Below are 20,322 nucleotides of genomic sequence, written 5' to 3'. Positions count from 1 at the left end.
GACACACACACACACACACACACACTGATGTTGGACAACACTGACACTGACACACACTGATGCTGGACGACACTGACACACACACACACTGATGCTGGACGACACTGACACACACACACACACACACACACACACACTGATGTTGGACAACACTGACACTGACACACACTGATGCTTGACGACACTGACACACACACACACACACTGATGTTGGACAACAATGACACACACTGATGCTGGACGACACTGACACACACACACACACTGATGCTGGACGACACTGACACACACACACACACACACACACACACACACACACACACACACACACACACACACACACACACTGATGCTGGACGACACTGACACACACACACACACACACACTGATGCTGGAAACAGAAAAGCAAATTACATTTTATGAAAGAGCTGTGATTACATAATTAATAAACCCAGACATCTTCCTCATGCCCCCCAAACTAACTCCCACTCAAGAACTAGTCAATCAAATTAAAACAAATTAGTTTAAAGCAGATGTAGAAGGCACTGTATCTACGTTGTTATAAAGTTGATTATTATGTTTAAAGATTATAACATACTTCTCTCACGTGGACATCCAGGGCAAACCAACACCAGTTGGTTTTATAGTGGGATTACATAATTTCTCCCATTATACCAGTGCAGCCTGGCAGTAACTATTTTGTACCGCACGGTGGCGTCTTGGACTGAGAACTACCTTTGGTGCTTTGTGCTTTGCCTGAAGATGTTGAGCATTTTGCTGCAAATGATTGAGCCCCCAATGGGCACATTTTCTTCTATAAGTGATCGGTCTTCATGAAAGCCACGTCGTTTTTTGGGGTTTTTTTTTGTTTGCATTAATTGAAATTCCTGAGATCATGTAAACGTGAGGATGAGGAGGATGTATGAAAGGCTCGTGCAGCATGGTAACACACGCGGCCGAGCTGCTGCTAGAGGGCGTTGCTGCGCCGTCCTGCAGCTCGTCCAATGAGCGGGCTGTGTGTGTGCCTTCAATCACTTTGAAGTAAACACGCTGCCGACTCTCTGACCAATCAAAGACGCGACATCCCAGTTCCTGCTCTTATAAATGTCCCCGGAGCCAAAGCCTCGGTACCAGAGAATAAGAGAGGAACTAGAAAGACATCATACTACAAGACTGGACACCTGCCTGTCTTTTTATTTCGATTTCTTCGTTTCTCCAGGTAATTGTTCTTCTTCTTACCCGATTTTCTTTCCTGTTTTAACTTTACTACACTGGTGCTGGAGCTCAGCCTGCACTCATTGTACTATTACAGTCTTAAACAATTATCCTAACTCTTTACTTTTTGTCTGTGTCTAGCAGCACCAGTTGTTGAATTATTCGTGTTTTAGTGTTTTTAAAGTGGGCTTTATATTTTGCTAAGGTTTTTTGTTGCAGGTAGCAGGTTATGGGTTTTGTCTAGGAAGCCAGTGATGTAATCTTGCCTCACACTGGGTGTCAACGACTGTAACCATGACTACAACAACAGAGATATAAAGACGTATGCTGCTGTTAAGATGTGTTTTTGTTAAAGTTATTGGTCTTTGTTTTTGATCCCTTGTAAACTGGTTGTCTGGGGGGGGGGGGGCATCCTTCATGAGTCTCTCGAAAATAATTGAAAAACTAAATGTAGTTTTAGTCAGGCGATTGCTGTGGGTGTGTTTTTCAGTTGCTTCCAAATACGGAGAGTGGAGAAAAGACTGGAAATGTGGCTTCTTTTACATCCTCAGCCTGTTTTTCATGCCATCTCCATTCTGGAAGTGGAGACAATGGCGATGTTTTTGTGTTTTTTGCGCCCCCCCCATCCCCAGTTATACAACATGTGATCGAGAGCGCCCTGTGTCCTCATACCTGTTCTCCTCCTCTTATCCTCAGGTGTGTTTAAGTAGGAAATAAGATGGCCACATCCGCAAGCGCCACGTTGAGTAAAGCTGTGAAGCAGCAGTACATGGAACTCCCTCAGGGAGATAAAGTTCAGGCCATGTATATTTGGATTGATGGGACTGGCGAGGGGCTCCGGTGCAAAACCAGGACGCTTGATTTTGAGCCCAAAAGCGTCGAAGGTAATTAGCTCTCTGGATTTTCCCTTAACGCTTTCTAATAAAGTCGTGCAGTGTAATATATCTGTCCTTCTCCCTCTCTCCTTGTAGAGTTACCTGAGTGGAACTTTGATGGCTCCAGCACTTATCAGAGTGAGGGCTCAAATAGCGACATGTACCTGATTCCCTCTGCCATGTTCCGGGATCCATTCCGCAAAGACCCCAACAAGCTGGTCCTGTGTGAAGTGCTCAAATACAACGGCAAACCTGCAGGTAACTAAGAGACTGAGAATCTGGGTGTAATGTAAAACGGTGTACACAAATGTGTTAGGGCAGTAAAATGAGAACGCTGCAGAAAGACTGATGATTCTTTAACAAGGAACTGTTTTAATTGGTCTGACAGTGCAAGATGGGTTGGGCATTACTTGTCGGGAAGGGTGGTTTGTCGTACTAATTTGGTCAATACAAATCAAGCACGTACTCTGACCCGTAATACAACACTCTCTTTGGCTCCAAAAAAAACCAAAAACTAATCGAATAATAAAAGCTTTAAGTCGGTTATGTTGCAAACGTTGAACAGGTGTGAACACGTGCACCCATTTTTCACATGCATGCACCCATTCATTCTGCACACTCATTCATGCACACTGACGCACACATTTAAAATTTGTGGCACAAGAGATGGTAGCTGTAGACCCTGAATTTGGACTATTAAAACATTCTCTGTTACTGAATGTAATGGGACATTTGCATAGCTTTTGAAGCGACGCATAAATTGTTGCATAACTGAAAAATGCAGGAGACCAAGGTTCTTGGTGTACTAAGTTCTGTTCAATCCGTTTTACTTATAAGGTGATTGATATTCGCGGGACAACTGTACTTGATTGCACTTGTATTGATGATCTGATCTTAATTTTCATGATTTTATTTTTTTGAAAGAAACCAACCTTAGAATCACGTGTAAGAAGGTGATGGAGATGGTGGAGGACCAGATTCCCTGGTTTGGCATGGAGCAGGAGTACACCATCCTGGGAACAGATGGACACCCTTTTGGATGGCCTTCCAATGGTTTCCCTGGACCACAAGGTGAGCAGCTAGGCTAAATATGATGTTTTGATGTGTCCCCTGCTTTGGAACATGATTTGATGTGTAAATGTTGGCATGTTCACAGGTCCGTACTACTGTGGTGTGGGAGCTGACAAAGCCTATGGCAGAGACATAGTAGAGGCCCATTACAGAGCTTGTCTGTATGCTGGAGTCCAGATCTGTGGCACAAATGCTGAAGTGATGCCTGCTCAGGTAATAATACTTACTATAATAAGTCTTTTATGTATTTTTTTTTTATTTAGACTGTGCTAAAAACACAGATGAAACAGATCATGTAATGATGAACTCTTTTGTGTTCAGTGGGAGTTTCAGGTCGGACCTTGTGAAGGAATCAACATGGGTGATCATCTGTGGGTTGCACGCTTTCTCCTGCACCGCGTCTGTGAAGATTTTGGCATTATTGCCTCATTTGACCCCAAGCCAATCTCCGGTAACTGGAATGGCGCCGGCTGCCACACCAACTTCAGCACAAAGGAGATGAGGGAAGAAGGTGGACTGAAGTGAGTGTCAAACCATCATGAGAGTAACTTAAACCGTCAGCGCAAACTTGAATTTTTCTGACGATCTTTCTTTGCATTTGTTTTTCAGAGCCATTGAGGACTCTATCGAGAAGCTGGGGAAGAGGCACAGCTACCACATCCGTGCCTACGATCCCAAAGGAGGCCTGGACAACGCCCGCCGTCTCACCGGCCACCATGAGACCTCCAACATCCATGAGTTCTCTGCTGGTGTTGCCAACCGTGGCGCCAGCATTCGCATTCCTCGCCAGGTCGGCCAGGAGAAGAAGGGCTACTTCGAGGACCGCCGCCCATCTGCCAACTGCGACCCATACGCAGTGACCGAAGCCCTGATCCGTACCTGTTTGCTCAACGAGGAGGGGGAGGAATCCACGGATTATTAGATGTGCAGCTCATAGACTGACTCCCACTCCCCTCTTGACTTTTTCTTTGCTTTAAGCCAGTACTGTGTTTTTTAATTTTCTCCCACTAAGATTATTTTAACCTGCATTAATGGTTGGCTGGTCAACATAAAAACATGACGAGATAATATCTGAGCTAGTTAAGAGCTGGTAATGACAGGGTACGTCTTTCCCCTCATGTTTAGAGACGGGATGGACTTTTGTAACACTGTTTTATAGCCCCTGTCATACATTTCCCTTATTTTTTTTTTTTTTCTGTTGGTGACTAAAATGAACTAAAGCACACGGACACTGAAGAGTAGAGCTGCAGAAGCTGGGCAGCATGTGTAACTTTAATAAATATGACTAGTTCATGTACTGTTAATATATGTGAACCTGCCTTTTTCAACTATCCAGTCTTCAATGTTACTAATTCTGTTGATTTTATGAAGTGTCTATTTTTTAAATGGCAATGTTTGATGTCTTCAGACTTTGACACACTGGGTCAACTTGTGTGGTATGTTTTTGTCGATGTCTGTACCTAGAAGTATGTGGTTGATCTGTCCATAATGCCATTTGTAGATTCCTCAAGGAGTTTTATCCTTTTTGTTAACTGCGATATTGTAATGCACCTGATTTTGTAAAACATCATGTTTATTGAACCTGATGTTTTTATTGATACATTTAAAACTTTTATTTTTATCACAACATGGCTGTGTGACTCTTGACTTCAAATGAGTGTTTTGACAATTTTACACATGGGTGCCAGGGGGAGGGAAAATGCTAGCTCTGACTAAAGGCAACATATTTGGCCTAAGGCAGCTCTTAGGTTCACTAATGGTTACTGATACAAAGCTACACTAGCAATTTCAAGTTGCTGCAGGACTCACAAGACAGATTACAACCAAATTGTTCTTATTCACTTAGACGAAAACAGTGATTTCACAGAAGTGAATTGGATAAAAAGATGTCAGCACATCACCTTTGTGGCTGCCTCTCTGCACCAGCTTGTTATTGGTTTATTGACATTTGGGAGGGCTGGATCTCAAAGCTTAATATATATATTTTTCTTGATAATGATATAACAGACAGACGACTGATGCTAAATCCTTACAGCTCAGACTGACAACTGTCATTCAATGAACATAATGAAATCGTACACAGAAATGCTAGTTTGCTGCAGTAAGTCTGGTTCCAGCCTAAATAAATACATGCACACTTGTACAAGCTGTTTGAACAGCTGGTGATGCAGCAGTTTGCTGAAAGCAGTTGACACGCAAACAGAGCAGAATGAGTTGCACTAAAGGTAACGCCAGTAAAAGCCTGGCTGTGCTATAATGTTGCCAAATGTTAAAGTGTTTTTAGTGACGTTAACAGCAGTTGGATTCTTCAGGATGTAAATGGAAACTGGTGAATACTCAAAAGATTATCAGACTCCGTCACTTAAACTGCAGAGTCTCGGCATTTACAGAAGTGCTCAGTCATCGTTTTTGTGACCTAGTCTTATCGAGACTAAATCCCATTTTAAACAAAAAAATGAATCAGGCTGGTTGACACACCAGAAGTATGTTTATTCTTGGGACAAAGCTTCATTTTTGTTTAGTTGAACGTAAGGTTGTGAAATTTGTCAACATATTGAAAAATCCTGCACTAGATGTTTGTGAACTAGCTTTGAAGCTTCTTATGGTCATATAGGCTACAGTAGATGCTGAATCAGCAATTTTAATGTCAATGCTGTCAGTTGGAAGGAGTCAGACTTACAGTGAGGACGTCACAGATATAAGCAACAGGAAGTTTTCCTACCATTAGAACGGTGAGGCATTTTAACCACACTTGACATGAAGTGTCATGTGACGTCAGCATTTACTTCTGCTGTGCTCTCTCTTCGGGGGGGGAAGGGAAACTTTGTGACCTGTACCCTTTCCCCTACTTCCCAACAGCACCCACAACAGATGTTAGTCCCGCTCTGAAAAAAGTTTACCAATAATAAAGTTTACCAAGTGGAGTGGAAGTTCATTCCTGTTTCAGGATTATGACATGCCTGAACTCTGTAGCCTTTAAACCTTATTTTGTTCATAGAGTGTTTGCCTGAGTTGAAAGCCAAACAGTTATCTTACAGAAAGCACTTCAAGTGTTTAAAAACCACAACAACAGTGATGCTTTCACATTCATTGGAATTAAAAGAAATTCCAGAAAAATCATTATTCGTCTTTCTGTGCAGGCCTACATTCATTCAGAAGCTGTTACAGCAGTACAGACGAAAATAAAGGAAAATAAAATGACCTAATTAAACTTCTATCCACACACGCAATCCTGCAATCCATCAGAAAACAGAAGCAAAACCAAGACCCATAGCAAAGATGACACATTAAAAAAATTCCATCTCCTGCTTGCTAAGCCGAGTTAAAGGGGAAATTAAATTGACCCACATACTGTGCTACAGTCTATTAAACCCATTCAAACTTCATACATTCCTAGAGTCAAATAAGAACACTGTGTACCCTGTTAATCCCACCCACCTTTGCCTGCCGTCTTTTTAATACCTCTTTGATCCCAACATTACCAAAAGATAACATTTGAATAGAAGTGTAAGCTATTCACCTCAATCTATTGCTTTTACCCAGTTTCTATTTTTTATATATTTGACAGAAAACTGGATGGATCTGGTGGAGTCAGCTCCTGATTGGGTGTTGTTGTCCTTTTATTTAATACTTATGTGTTATAGCGGCACTTGCAGGATGTAGGGGGGTTAACCACCTTGCTACAATGCGTGAAAAGCGCCTGATGGCATTCAATCAATTTAAAAAAAAAATCCTTTCCACTTCCTCGCATTCAAAGCTCAGCTAAAGGAGGATTTTCGATTTGCATGCAGAATCCAAACCACCATCGCCTGGGAAGCTCAAACCAAAGGGAGACACTGGACAAAGGATGGAGCGAGAGGGATGCTGCCTTGTTGCTATGACAACCACTGGAATGTACAGGCTGGATCCTGGTGGTTCTTGTATAGAGTGAGAGGGGAAAAATATCCGTGTTATGTAAGAAGGGAAAAAATATGAAATGGGGTCTCATAAATGGAGCTGCACAATAGCCCCCTGGCCAAACACAGCGTTAGGATGCTAGTCAGTTAGCATGCAATCACGATGTGGCATCAAGGCAGCACAAATACCCTCTGACTTTTAACAGTTATGCATTCTATTAAAACAAATGACTGGCAGCTTTGGTAATCTTACATAAACAAAGACTAGGAGCTGCAAGGGACACATCACCTGCAATGAGCATCCATCATTTTAAAGGTTGTGGCTTTGCTGCAAGTACAGTTACGGTGGTGCTTACTTGTGCTGTGTTGTATAACATCATACTAGTTCAAACCAGTGCTGCCTCTTCTTTTTTTCCACATTGCGACAAAAAAGGGGAACTCTGCAGTGGCACTATGATGAAGGATACATAAGGGGATGACACAAATTACAAAACAGCATAGGGAGCCAATGTTTAGCATCATCGTTTCAGTCAAAATAAAACAAAGAAATCTGCAGAAGACAGAGAGAAATGTTAAACAGGGACAAAGACATTTTTACCGGGAAAATACATATAGTCTGATTTTATTGAAGAGAAAATAGAGACAATAGATATCTGAATGGACTAGAAATGTGCTTTATATATTTATTAAATCTTATTTCCTTTGACGACACATGCACTTTAAAGTCACTCTCACATGCATTTACACACAAAGGGAAGTTGCTTGCACGTGTCATGTTGGCTAGTGGAAACACGTGTGTGTCTCCAGCTCTGTCTGCACGGTCGTGAAAAACAAGCTGCTTCATGTTTATATCCACAGCCTGCAGACGCTTTGGTATTTTCACACAGATGCTGTTTCCCCACCAGAGGCATCCTGATTGGCTGAGAACTCCGTTGTGACTGTACAGATAGGAGATCCCCCTCAGCCACTCATGGTTACCTGCTACGTGATTGGTCACAATATTACGTCTGACACAGTGACACAGTTTTGATTCCACTGCTGCAGAACCGTTATCTTTATGTCCCTTGGGTTCAGGAGATAAAGAGTCTAAACAGATGTGCAGCAGGGTAAAAAAAAATTTGATGTAAATACAAAGAAAGGAAGGAATGATGTACAGAAATGTTTATACAGTATTTGACTTGAATATTGTCTGCTTTTGCAAGTGAAATGCTGTTAATGAGGCATAATATTTTTTACAAGCAAAAGTATTTTCTCTTTTGTAGCGTAAAGGAGCATAATGCTCTTAGCTTGGTTCATGCATGCTCTTTCACACTCAGACTTCGGTTTCTGTGCAGAATAAGTGTTGAAACTCTTAATGAGTTTTTGCTTATAATTTGTGCAAACCCATCATCCAATGCTCAATGCCCTTCTATTCTAAATTGATGCTTAAGGCAGGAAGCCCGCTATAAAAACACAAGTTGGAATATAACTGTGGTGCTTTAGCTCAAAAACAGTTCTGCTCTGTTTAATCAAAGTTCAAACTGTCCAGTTCAGAGTATCCCATGACTTGAATGTTGAACTTGTTGGCAGAGTGGATGGCTCGACGCCAGCACCCAGTCAGCTCTAAATTCAGTGGAAGTGCTCCCCTCCCCCCAACATCTCCCGCTGATTTATCTGCAGAGTCTCGTCTTTCTTTAACACACAAAATAATGGATGACCCACACACCCCACAGGTCCTTTTCTTATGTGTAATTTTCCACATTAAGACAGGAAAACATAGATAAAGAAACAATAATCTGAGGATTGTGAAGAAAGCTTTTGCCAGTTACATATGTCTTAAGTGAAAGTTAAACTTTATTAAGTTATTCAGGGATGCTGGGTTGCAGCAGCAGCATGTAGTATCAATATAACACAACAAAGAACATTGAGTGTAAATAACTGCAGCACAAAATGCAACTCATCAAAATGCACTGAAAGGTTTGACTTAAAAATCAATGAAAAACAAATATGTGAGAAATTAAACTTATGATTCAGGTCACTTTTGAGCATGGTTTCTGCCTTTTTAGAAAGTAAAATGATCATGTAAAACTGATGATCTGATGATAAGTTTTATTATTTGTTTTAAAGTTGAATGAACCAATCAAACAGATAAGTAATCTAGTCATTTAAAAAGCTCACGTGGCTGTCATCACTCCATGTCTGTTCAAAGATTGACCCACACACAAATCATTATTACGGGTCAAGTTCAGTAGTGAGTGGGCGCTTCTGCCAGTCAGTCACATAATACACAGCTCCTCAGAAACACGAGTCAGACATTAACTGACCCAGTTTTTAAAAATGTCCGAGCCCTGTCAAGCAGTTTACATGTCAAAGTTCAAAATGTGAGTTGGCAGAATAGAATCACAGGAAAAGAAAGTGAGAGGACATCAATTCATTTAAGGGCAGTCAACTTCCTCTGCAAAAGGACTGCACGTGTTCTACACCCAACTACATACTACGGAAATGTTCAATGTACCAGAGAAAAGAAAGATCAGAGCTTTTATTTAATTCTTAATAATATGCCTTAAAGCATGAGTAGAGTTTTACTTCTTTAACTGGTAAAGTGGTAGCTAGTTTAGTGTTACTGTGTGTAAAGCAGGGGTACGTGAGATAATCAATGGGGTAGGGAAGACGTTCTTCTTGCCAAATTTGTAATTTTTAAAAATTTCCTTTAGTTATATTTTTCTCTCTTTTTGTTTTGGTGAAATGTTTAGCCCTCAAATGTAACTGTGAAATATTTAATGAAAAGAGTATTTTTATACTGTCCTATTATTTAATATAACATCTTACTCTGAAACAAAAAAAGAAGCAGTGCAGTATTTTAGAAAAAAAACCTCAAACTGTAAAGTGCTTGGGTGCAAAAACTCACATATTTTCAAGAGCATTTATCTCATTTCTGGTCTATAAATATCTCATTACTTTTCTACAGAAATGTGTTGTATTTAGAAAAATACATTTTTTTTATAAACTTTTAAAAGTAAGTTCAGCTTGCTTTGGTATTTTTTACTAATTACAAGCAATCCAGGCCTTATTTAGCTTGTGACCTCCTGATATAAGATGTTTATTTGGGCTTAATTATAATTATATAATTTATACTTTATTGATCCCACAAGGGGAAATTTGTTTTTACACTCTGTCTAGTTAACATGCTACACAAACATGGGCTGAAATACACACACAGACAGGATCCTATGGACATGCACTAATGGAGAAGTCTCAAAGTGAAGGCTCAAAGTGGGAGCCCACAGTGGGTGCTCCTGAGCTGGTGGGGGGTTTAAATGTGTTGCTCAAGGGCACCTCAGCAGTGCTCAGGAAGTGGACTGGCACCTCTCCAGCTACCAGGCAAATTTCTGGACTTGGTCTGTGCCAGGACTTGAAGCAGCAACCCTCTAATTCCCAACCAAAGTCCCTTCAGACTGAGCTATTGCTGCTTGTCAGATGAATATAGCTTAAATTAAGTATAATGACATAAGTTGACTAGATATATCTAGACAGATACACAGAAGTTTTTGTAGTTTAAGTGTACTTTATTACTTTGAACTTGTCTCTTTTTATCAGTGACCTGCAGAAACTTTAAAAGAGAGCGAGACAGAATATGTGACTTTGGATGCAAGGCAGTTCCTCAAATGACTCCTTCATATGTAATGAGGAACTGAGAAGTTGGGAGAGCGTCTCAGAAGAGAGCGGTAATACATTTGATGCATTCACTTCTGTCATGACACACATTTTTTCCACACTTTGGAACGTGTAATGAGAAGACGCTGGCTGTGCTTACAAACACTTGCAGCCACCTCAGCTCCTTCAGACACTCACGTTAGTCAACTAAAACTGACCTGGATCTGGATTTGACCCTTTTACACCGATGTCCTTTCCTAAAAAAGAGTCTTGTGTCATTTGAATTTGACCTCTTTCGGAGACCCATGACTGAATGAAAATATTCAACAGAAGCAGGTTGATAGTTTTGAAAACATGCTTTTTATTTGACTTAAGCGATCGCTTTTCCTCTTTTTTGTTTGTGTTTGCCCTGTTGGCGCATCATGGCAGCATGTGCTACTGAACAAATATTAACCAAGTCAGGGAAAAGAAAAAAAAGACACATTTTGTATTATGTGGCCAAAGGGTTCATTCATTTTTTGTTTGTCTATTTAGGCATGCAAAATTTGAATTGTTGCAGTATCATAATGGAAAAAAATCATGTTTATAAGGAAACAGTGTGGGAAAAGTGTCCATGTCAAAAATAACAATGGTTTACGTATATTTCAAGTCTTTCAATCTGTGCATGTGCCTAAAACAGCTGATCGTAATTCCCTGGCCTATCATTTCCACTAGTCAAACTCTCACTATCTGTAGTATCTGCTATCCTCTTATTTAATAAGTTCTGCCAACAAGGGCAGCCAAAACATGTGCCTGCTTGGTCAAAGATCCTCCCAGTCTTCTTTCCAACTGTGTTTATAGACCATCTGACGCACTTGTCCTCAGCTGCACGAGGATCAGTGATAGAGGTCACTAAAATTGTACCCAGACAAGATATGTGAATGTATTATCGTGTCAGATAACACAGGTCAAATATAAACTAATCTGCAATTTGACCATTAGTTATCACTTTTCATAGCAGTCAACTATTAAAAATAGCAATGTATGCTTTTGTATGCATGGCTTCTACACAGGGTGACACTCAGCATAATCTGCAGAGAATTTGGGCCAATGCAATTAAAATGCACAACTATAGTCATGAAAATAGATCTGATCAGGTTATCATTATAAAACAGCAACTCCACAGTAACGCTGGATGAATCTACTGCATCATTTTTAACTTGAGTCACAGCAGAAGTATTTTGTAGATCCACAGATGCTCTCTGTGTTGACATTGATTTGGATTGTAAGTTTCCATTGTTGTTAATGTGTATTGTTCTGTTGCATTGATTTTATTCAACCATAAACATTTAACTAATTGTGCTTGTCAATAATGTGCATCTCAGTTATAAACTCAGCATTAAACGCTGTTTTTCTGTAGTCATCAAAATCATCAGCACTTCAGCACTTCCTGGAGAATTCAAAACTTCACGAGGAAATACAAGCAATCACAATTGTTACTGTAGTGATGAGGAAACAAAAGAGTCTCAAAGTATGGAGGTGGTGTAAGTCATAGTAACTATTTGCCCAAAATGTTGCATTAACAACTTTTATATTACATATCTATTTCATAACTATATATGGTTTGTAAATCAGAGCGGCTCAGACAATGCATTAAAAAAAAATATATTTTTTGAATTCCAATAATGAAGGACAACAATCGATCAATTTATTTATTTGTGTAGTACCTAATCACAGCAAACGTTATCTTATGACACTTTACATAGAGAGCAGGTCTAGATTGTCAATCCACCAATGAATACGCACTTTGCAATACTGGCAAGGAAAAGAAAAAATGTATTTTGCACAGACAGAGGTCTAGCAGAACCAGACTCATCTGTTGTACAGTTTTACACTTATTCTACAACTGGTTGTCCTGTCAGACATTGCTCTACACTGCAAGTCCTGTAGGAAATGAAGACAGAGCAAACGTCCTGTATAAGTCCATTGGTGGTAATAGTGAAGGTGCACTTCATAAGGCCAAAAGAATAGCAATGGGACAGAGAGTAAAAACTGTTTTTTGTGTCTTTGTTCATCCATTCATACGCTTCTAGTCCTGACCAGTTAAGACAGGAGAAGCTTGTTTGTCATTTTCCTATTGAACACCTCATACTATTGTTTATAGGTCTAACAAAGGGAATGCTTATTCTTCCAGGATTCACGCTAATTACTCAAATGACTCCTTCATATGTAATGAGGAACTGAGAAGTTGGGAGAGCGTCTCAGAAGAGAGCGGTAATACATTTGATGCATTCACTTCTGTCATGACACACATCTTTTCCACACTTTGGAACGTGTAATGAGAAGACGCTGGCTGTGCTTACAAACACTTGCAGCCACCTCAGCTCCTTCAGACACTCACGTTAGTCAACTAAAACTGACCTGGATCTGGATTTGACCCTTTTACACCGATGTCCTTTCCTAAAAAAGAATCTTGTGTCATTTGAATTTGACCTCTTTAGGAGACCCATGACTGAATGAAAATATTCAACAGAAGCAGGTTGATAGTTTTGAAAACATGCTTTTTATTTGACTTAAGCGATCGCTTTTCCTCTTTTTTGTTTGTGTTTGCCCTGTTGGCGCATCATGGCAGCATGTGCTACTGAACAAATATTAACCAAGTCAGGGAAAAGAAAAAAAAGACACATTTTGTATTATGTGGCCAAAGGGTTCATTCATTTTTTGTTTGTCTATTTAGGCATGCAAAATTTGAATTGTTGCAGTATCATAATGGAAAAAAATCATGTTTATAAGGAAACAGTGTGGGAAAAGTGTCCATGTCAAAAATAACAATGGTTTACGTATATTTCAAGTCTTTCAATCTGTGCATGTGCCTAAAACATCTGATCGTAATTCCCTGACCTATCATTTCCACTAGTCAAACTCTCACTATCTGTAGTATCTGCTATCCTCTTATCTAATAAGTTCTGCCAACAAGGGCAGCCAAAACATGTGCCTGCTTGGTCAAAGATCCTCCCAGTCTTCTTTCCAACTGTGTTTATAGACCATCTGACGCACTTGTCCTCAGCTGCACGAGGATCAGTGATAGAGGTCACTAAAATTGTACCCAGACAAGATATGTGAATGTATTATCGTGTCAGATAACACAGGTCAAATATAAACTAATCTGCAATTTGACCATTAGTTATCACGTTTCATCGCAGTCAACTATTAAAAATAGCAATGTATGCTTTTGTATGCATGGCTTCTACACAGGGTGACACTCAGCATAATCTGCAGAGAATTTGGGCCAATGCAATTAAAATGCACAACTACATATCTATTTTATAACTATATATGGTTTGTAAATCAGAGCGGCTCAGACAATGCATTACATTTTTTTTTTTTTTTTTAATTCCAATAATGAAGGACAACAATCGATCAATTAATTTATTTGTGTAGTACCTAATCACAGCAAACGTTATCTTATGACACTTTACATAGAAAGCAGGTCTAGATTGTCAATCCACCAATGAATACGCACTTTGCAATACTGGCAAGGAAAAGAAAAAATGTAGACAGAGGTCTAGCAGAACCAGACTCATCTGTTGTACAGTTTTACACTTATTCTACAACTGGTTGTCCTGTCAGACATTGCTCTACACTGCAAGTCCTGTAGGAAATGAAGACAGAGCAAACGTCCTGTATAAGTCCATTGGTGGTAATAGTGAAGGTGCACTTCATAAGGCCAAAAGAATAGCAATGGGACAGAGAGTAAAAACTGTTTTTTGTGTCTTTGTTCATCCATTCATGCGCTTCTAGTCCTGACCAGTTAAGACAGGAGAAGCTTGTTTGTCATTTTCCTATTGAACACCTCATACTATTGTTTATAGGTCTAACAAAGGGAATGCTTATTCTTCCAGGATTCACGCTGACCTGATTTTCACCTCCCTTTAAGCACACACACACACACACACACACACACACACACACACACACACACACACACACACACACACACACACACACACACACACACACACACACACACTAACCGGCTAGTTGAAGCCTGGCTGTACTTTGGTGTGTTTATTAAGTAAGCTCATTAAAAGTGAAGCTGCTGGGACAAAGCACACAAAGTGTTTCTTCTTCATTCATTTACATTATACAGCTTATCTGACATTGTTCAAGATAAGGCTAATAATAGATAGATAGAAAACAAGAGATTATTTGGTTTCAGGTTAACCAGGTGACTGTGTGAGGGAGAGAAGCAGATGGGGTAGTAACTCATGATGAAGAGATTAAACAAACACACAAGTCACTGCTATAAATAAACCAGTGAACAGCATTGTTTAGAGTCTAAACTGGTCTAGTCATGGGATACTATTACTGTAAATTATATTCTGTTTTCTCCATTTTAATGAGACTTTATCTCTGCATTGACTTGATTATTTTTTATGACACGGAGAGTGATCCTAACTCAGCAGATTTAACATAGTGGTGAGGAATAAATCAAACATTTTTTATAATAAAGTAAAAAAATACAACTTTAATAAATACAGTTACATTGATATTACTGTAATGATGCCAATAATAATCAAACCACACATTCCTTTTAAATACTGTATATACTGTATTTTCTGTATTTTCTCACTTTGTGGTCAATAAGTTCAACATGAGCTGTGAAATATCTCAACAGCCATTGGATGGTTTGTGCAAAAAATAATGGACCCCAGAAAATTAATTTGTGATCACCTGACTTTACTTGGCTCAATTTAAGTCAAGAAACGTTTTGCCAAATGTGAGCGTCATACATCATCCACCACCCCATCGATCCTTAGACCCTGGATTTGTAAAAAAAAAAAACCAACAACAACAACAACAACAGCCAAACAAACTTAGACGAAGGAAGATGTTTTCACCTGAGTCAGTTTGTGTGTGTGTGTGTGTGTGTGTGTGTGTGTGTGTGTGCGTGTGTGCGCGTGTGTGCATGTTGTGGTATTGGCATGCAAACACACAAAAAACCGAGAGGATGCGATTGATATAATGGTGTTAGAGAATCATTGTGGGAAACATTTGATCTAAATTCTCATTGTGAGCTTGAAACACTAAAAATAACCACATAATCCTATCAGTGGCTAAAACAAGCACTTTAAGTGGATGTGTTATTGGACAATGCGCCCCAATTAAAGGTTACAATGCAGAGACATGGCCGGCTGAGGGGATCTGCTGGACCAAGTCCAAAACTTAAAAAAAAACAATCAAATAAATAAAAAATAAAAAAACAAGTTGGAAGTGTCATACTTAAATGAATGTACTCGTTTCACTTGACAGTCATACCTCTGTGTTGGAAAAAAGCCCTCTTCCATGCAAAACAAACTACCCTGAAGTTCCTCTCATAATTATAGACAGAAAAGTAAAGAAATTAAAGTAATGAAAGATGATGTACAGGGATACTCCCGTTAGTCACAGCTGCGTAATTTTAGTAGGAGCGATCAGTCCTGTCTGTTCATGTCAAACATTTAAAATAGGTTGAAAAACCATGCTGATCTAAAACAACAGCACCGTGTGATCCTGAATGTGTACACCTCAGATAACCCTGTGGTGTAAACAGGTGGAAAAATGAAATCTGCAGCGATTACAGAAATAAACATATTTTGAATCATGTTCTGCTCTGCACCTGTGTTTACCCTACACTGGGATTATGTAATCTCCAGGATGTATGGCGACCGTGCATGTGAGTGTGTGAGCTACAACACATGAGCAGACTTTATACACACATGACTGGGCATGTAAAGCACACTGACCCTCTGTTTAAGGCTGCTGGAGTTTGAACCCATTCACATAATTGTCATCTCCTGTAGAATTCATGTTTACATAATGCTTAAACCTCCTTTGTGCTGTAATTGGTCATGTGTGAGACATAAAAGACATCGCTCACATGATGTTCATAATTTGATGATTACATAATGATTACAATGAAGCATACTCCAGTAATTTGTTTTCCTGCTGTTGTCAGAGTATTTTTGTTATATTTTACGTATGTGATTTGGCTTTTTTTGTGTACATTTGGGTTTACATTACATAACTTTATGTTAGGAGTTGGCATCTTCAAATTTAAGAGGCATTCGACCAACCGTACACTAAGGTTTGTCATAGGGAGTGGTTTACTATTACTCAGTCTGTGAAAACAGTTGTGAAATAGTCATTATTATTCTGATTCTTTCCCAGGAAATTCTGAGAAAATACCTTTGGTTTAGGCTTAGTGATTGCAAATTTGTATCCATGCCAACCATGTGGATTGGTAACACTAGTTAATACAAAATCTCATGGCACACTATCTTTTAATCCTGTGTTAAAAACGTGATTCTGATAGAACAAACACACATAGCAACAGTTTGCTATCCCTCGATAGCAAACTGTTGTAAAGAACAAACCGTAACTATGAAGAGCAGATGGTTGTCATAGGGATGTGGCTCACATCACAGACTCTGAAGGACCAACTGTAATCATATTACTGCACACGCCGACATGCCAAAAACACTTGAAGGACTCTTGGTGTTCATGGGTTACTTTTAATGACCGCTGTCCTTTTCTATTGGAAAGGTATCCTTAAATGACTTCTTTCCCTGATTTCCGACTCTATCCACTATCCTATCTCTACAATAAAGGTATTAATATGTATATACATATATTTTTTACTTGACCTTCAAGGGGGGCCGGTGCGTTGGAGGGGGGGGGGAAACAGGTAGAGAAAACACTCCCAACCCTATACATAAACATCAGCATTTAAGTCTTGTCATTCAGTGTATGATTTAGTATGATGCTTTTAGCATATAGCTTAATGCCACTTGATCCAGAACAGTCTCAGAGAGATGCTCACATATAGGCTCCTTTAAAACGTTTTGCTTAAATGTGAGTTACAAGAATTACCCTTAAACAAATCTACTCAAGAAGTCCTTATCACAAGAAAAGCCCTGGAAAGTTGCCACAAAAACTGTTGTATTCGTGATCACTGTGTTACTGCATATAAATAATTGTTGGAACTTTTATACATCTTTATACGTTATATATCTTTCTCTAACAGTGACATAATTGTTTTTGTTTTGAAAATAAACTAAACTCAGTCTATAATCTTTGTTCCCATCAAGCACTGATTCAAATCCCAGAAGCAGACTGGTGCTGCTGTGTTGCGTAATTACCAACAGTATGTCTGGGAGAGTGAACCATCTCAGACAGACAAAAGCACACACACAATTACACACACACACACACACACACACACACACACACACACACACACGCACACACGCACACACATACACACATATATATATATGACATGCCAAGGCACGCCTACAACTTACTCCATCTTTTGTTTCCCTTTAGTGTGCACACCAACAGCAGACAAATCACTCGCTGAACACTTAGGTCTCTTTGTGACCCAGAGATTTTAAAAAAAAATGATTACACGAAAGCAATCCCCCACACCCCCTGAGCTTCTGTAAGATTAAGCGCTGATCATGTATCTGATGGTGCCACACCAAGTTTCCTACTGCCATTAGTCTGCTGCAAGGGCCTAATCCCAGCAAATCCTTTATTTGCCTTAGTACATCCACTTCCACACACACACACCCACTCGCACACACACTGCTGCCAACAACAAATGGGGTAAATGAGTGAAGGAGGACTAAAGAATAAAAACTGCTGTGTTGAAACTCGACGGATTGTCAACATTGTGAATCAATTTCTTCTAATCCACTGACAGTAATCAAAGAACGAAGGACACAGATGACGCATTTTCCCATAAGGCTGGGTTCTTGACGTCCGTCTATGACCTGTTCAGTGTAATAGGATCACTGCTGTGCAGCGTGGAGGTTTAAAGGGGGGGGGGGGGCATGAAGCAGTGGGGGTGCAGCCACTGTGACCACAGTGATTGGACAGATGCATGTCTATTTCCCTTGATGCTGATAAAACATTTGACAGAACATTTGTAAAGAGAACAACAGTCAGTGCAGAAAAGATGCACTGAAGTCAGATTTAGGGATTTAAGTGAGTAGCATCGATGTTAGGAATTAAAATATTCATAACTGCTTTAATGATTCCTATTCCCTCGAACGTAATAATGGATCCAGTTCATCAACAATGTAGGGGCCCAGAGGCAGTCATCTGACCTATGGCCTCCAGGAGACATGGCAAAATCTACAACAACAGTAGTAACTAGCATGGGGCTAAAACAAGCTTATGACTGATATCTCTACATGATCAAAAATAAAAATCTTATACTTTGCTGGGTTACTGTCAAACATTAAAAGATGAATAGTAAAATGATGCCTTGTTTATGTGTCTGCTGCACCATTCATTTTTGCACTTCCTACTTCTTTGCTAGGATGCACAAGATAAAAATAGATTAAATAACTGTGGTATCTAGCTAAATCTTATATTACCAACAAGAAAGAGAAATCATTGTGATCTTTACTGCCATAAACAACACACTGTATAGGCCTAAATCAAGTGGTAATTGCTATGGTGAAATACCACATTAGAATGTGCACTACAGTTGTGAAGCCTTGAATTTGTGATGTTGGCCAACATCATTCTGTTTTTGTTTTCTTTTTTGGCAATTGAACGCGAGGTTTGGGAAGATAATGCTTTATTTTGGTCCTAAGTGATAAATCCTCAGAACAGTGATTTGTCAATCATGAGGAAGCAATGACTTTAAGCATACCCTGGTTTTTCACGTTTAAAATTTAAATGGGAATATTAACCCCCGAATAAACTTAATAAGACTTATAGATTGAAATCAAACACTTTTTTGGAAAAAAAAAAAAGATTCATCAATGAAGCTGTTTATACTTAATTCACTGTACCTTTGATTGAAACACTATGTTTGATGGCTGCTCTGAACTTGCTGTACAGATTTTGGGCCAGTCTTGACAAACAAACAAACAAACAAAGTAGATATCACGTCGAGAACCCCTCTGTGAAAAGTTCAGCTGAGCAGCTGTCTCCACAAGACAACCTACGTCAGCAGCAGAGTCAAAAAAAGCCTGGTGAGATTACATGGTGGAGGAGAGATGGACAATAATCTACAGCACAGATGTTTGTTTGACTTGTTCATACCAGACAGGGACATACAACTCTACCTCTAAGATAAAGAAATCTTATTGGTATTTATTTGTAATGCAGACATGAATAATTATAGAGCCATGTGGAGGCTGTCACTGCCAAATACATGGTTTATTTTTTTTAGAACAAAAACTTTACTCTGAGAACTCAGGACTGATAAAACGAAGTGTGAGGGCTTGTTGAATTTTTTATTTCCTCACCCCGCAGCGCTCATGTTTTTGCACCTGTTAGTTTGTTGATCCGTCACCAGGACATCTGAAAAGCTTTCCACAACATTTACGGGAACACTTGTACTGGGAAACACAGGCTCCGATATTGAAGTTGATTTGCATTTCTGACATGCTTTGTCACGCACACTGTCATGTATTGTATTGAGTCAGACTTTATTGATGCAACATTCTGATGCTATCCTTGTGTTATCCTCAATGTCTCTAAGTTTTGGCGCTTGAAATGATATTTCCATAAGATGTTCAAGGAATTGTTCAATGTTTACAGAAGATTTGGCATCATGAGTGTCTCACACAGAAATCTATACCACACTGTG

At 39.4% G+C, this 20,322-nt stretch overlaps 1 protein-coding gene across 1 annotated transcript; it reads left to right on the top strand.

Moving 5' to 3' along the window:
• The first annotated feature begins 1,067 nt into the window (after positions 1–1,067).
• On the top strand, positions 1,068–4,789 carry LOC109991436 (glutamine synthetase). Its single transcript, XM_020643713.2, has 7 exons — positions 1,068–1,220; positions 1,913–2,100; positions 2,188–2,349; positions 3,016–3,162; positions 3,248–3,375; positions 3,484–3,683; positions 3,772–4,789. Exons 2-7 carry the CDS (start codon positions 1,935–1,937, stop codon positions 4,082–4,084), a joined length of 1,116 nt encoding a protein of 371 aa, XP_020499369.1. The 5' UTR covers positions 1,068–1,220; positions 1,913–1,934; the 3' UTR covers positions 4,085–4,789.
• Positions 4,790–20,322: the final 15,533 nt, after the last annotated feature.

This window comes from Labrus bergylta, chromosome 4 (assembly GCF_963930695.1).
Source record: "Labrus bergylta chromosome 4, fLabBer1.1, whole genome shotgun sequence".
Lineage (NCBI taxonomy): Eukaryota > Metazoa > Chordata > Actinopteri > Labriformes > Labridae > Labrus > Labrus bergylta.
Note: the sequence above shows the minus strand (reverse complement) of the source record. Positions and strands in the feature narration are given on the sequence as shown.

What these genes read in the sequence shown, in the direction of transcription:
- LOC109991436 (XM_020643713.2), top strand. Translation starts at nt 1,935, where the DNA reads ATGGCCACATCCGCAAGCGCCACGTTGAGTAAAGCTGTGAAGCAGCAG. An exon ending in TGAGCCCAAAAGCGTCGAAG is followed by an intron (nt 2,101 to 2,187) that starts GTAATTAGCTCT and finishes CTCTCCTTGTAG; the next exon opens with AGTTACCTGAGTGGAACTTT. An exon ending in CTGAAGTGATGCCTGCTCAG is followed by an intron (nt 3,376 to 3,483) that starts GTAATAATACTT and finishes TTTTGTGTTCAG; the next exon opens with TGGGAGTTTCAGGTCGGACC.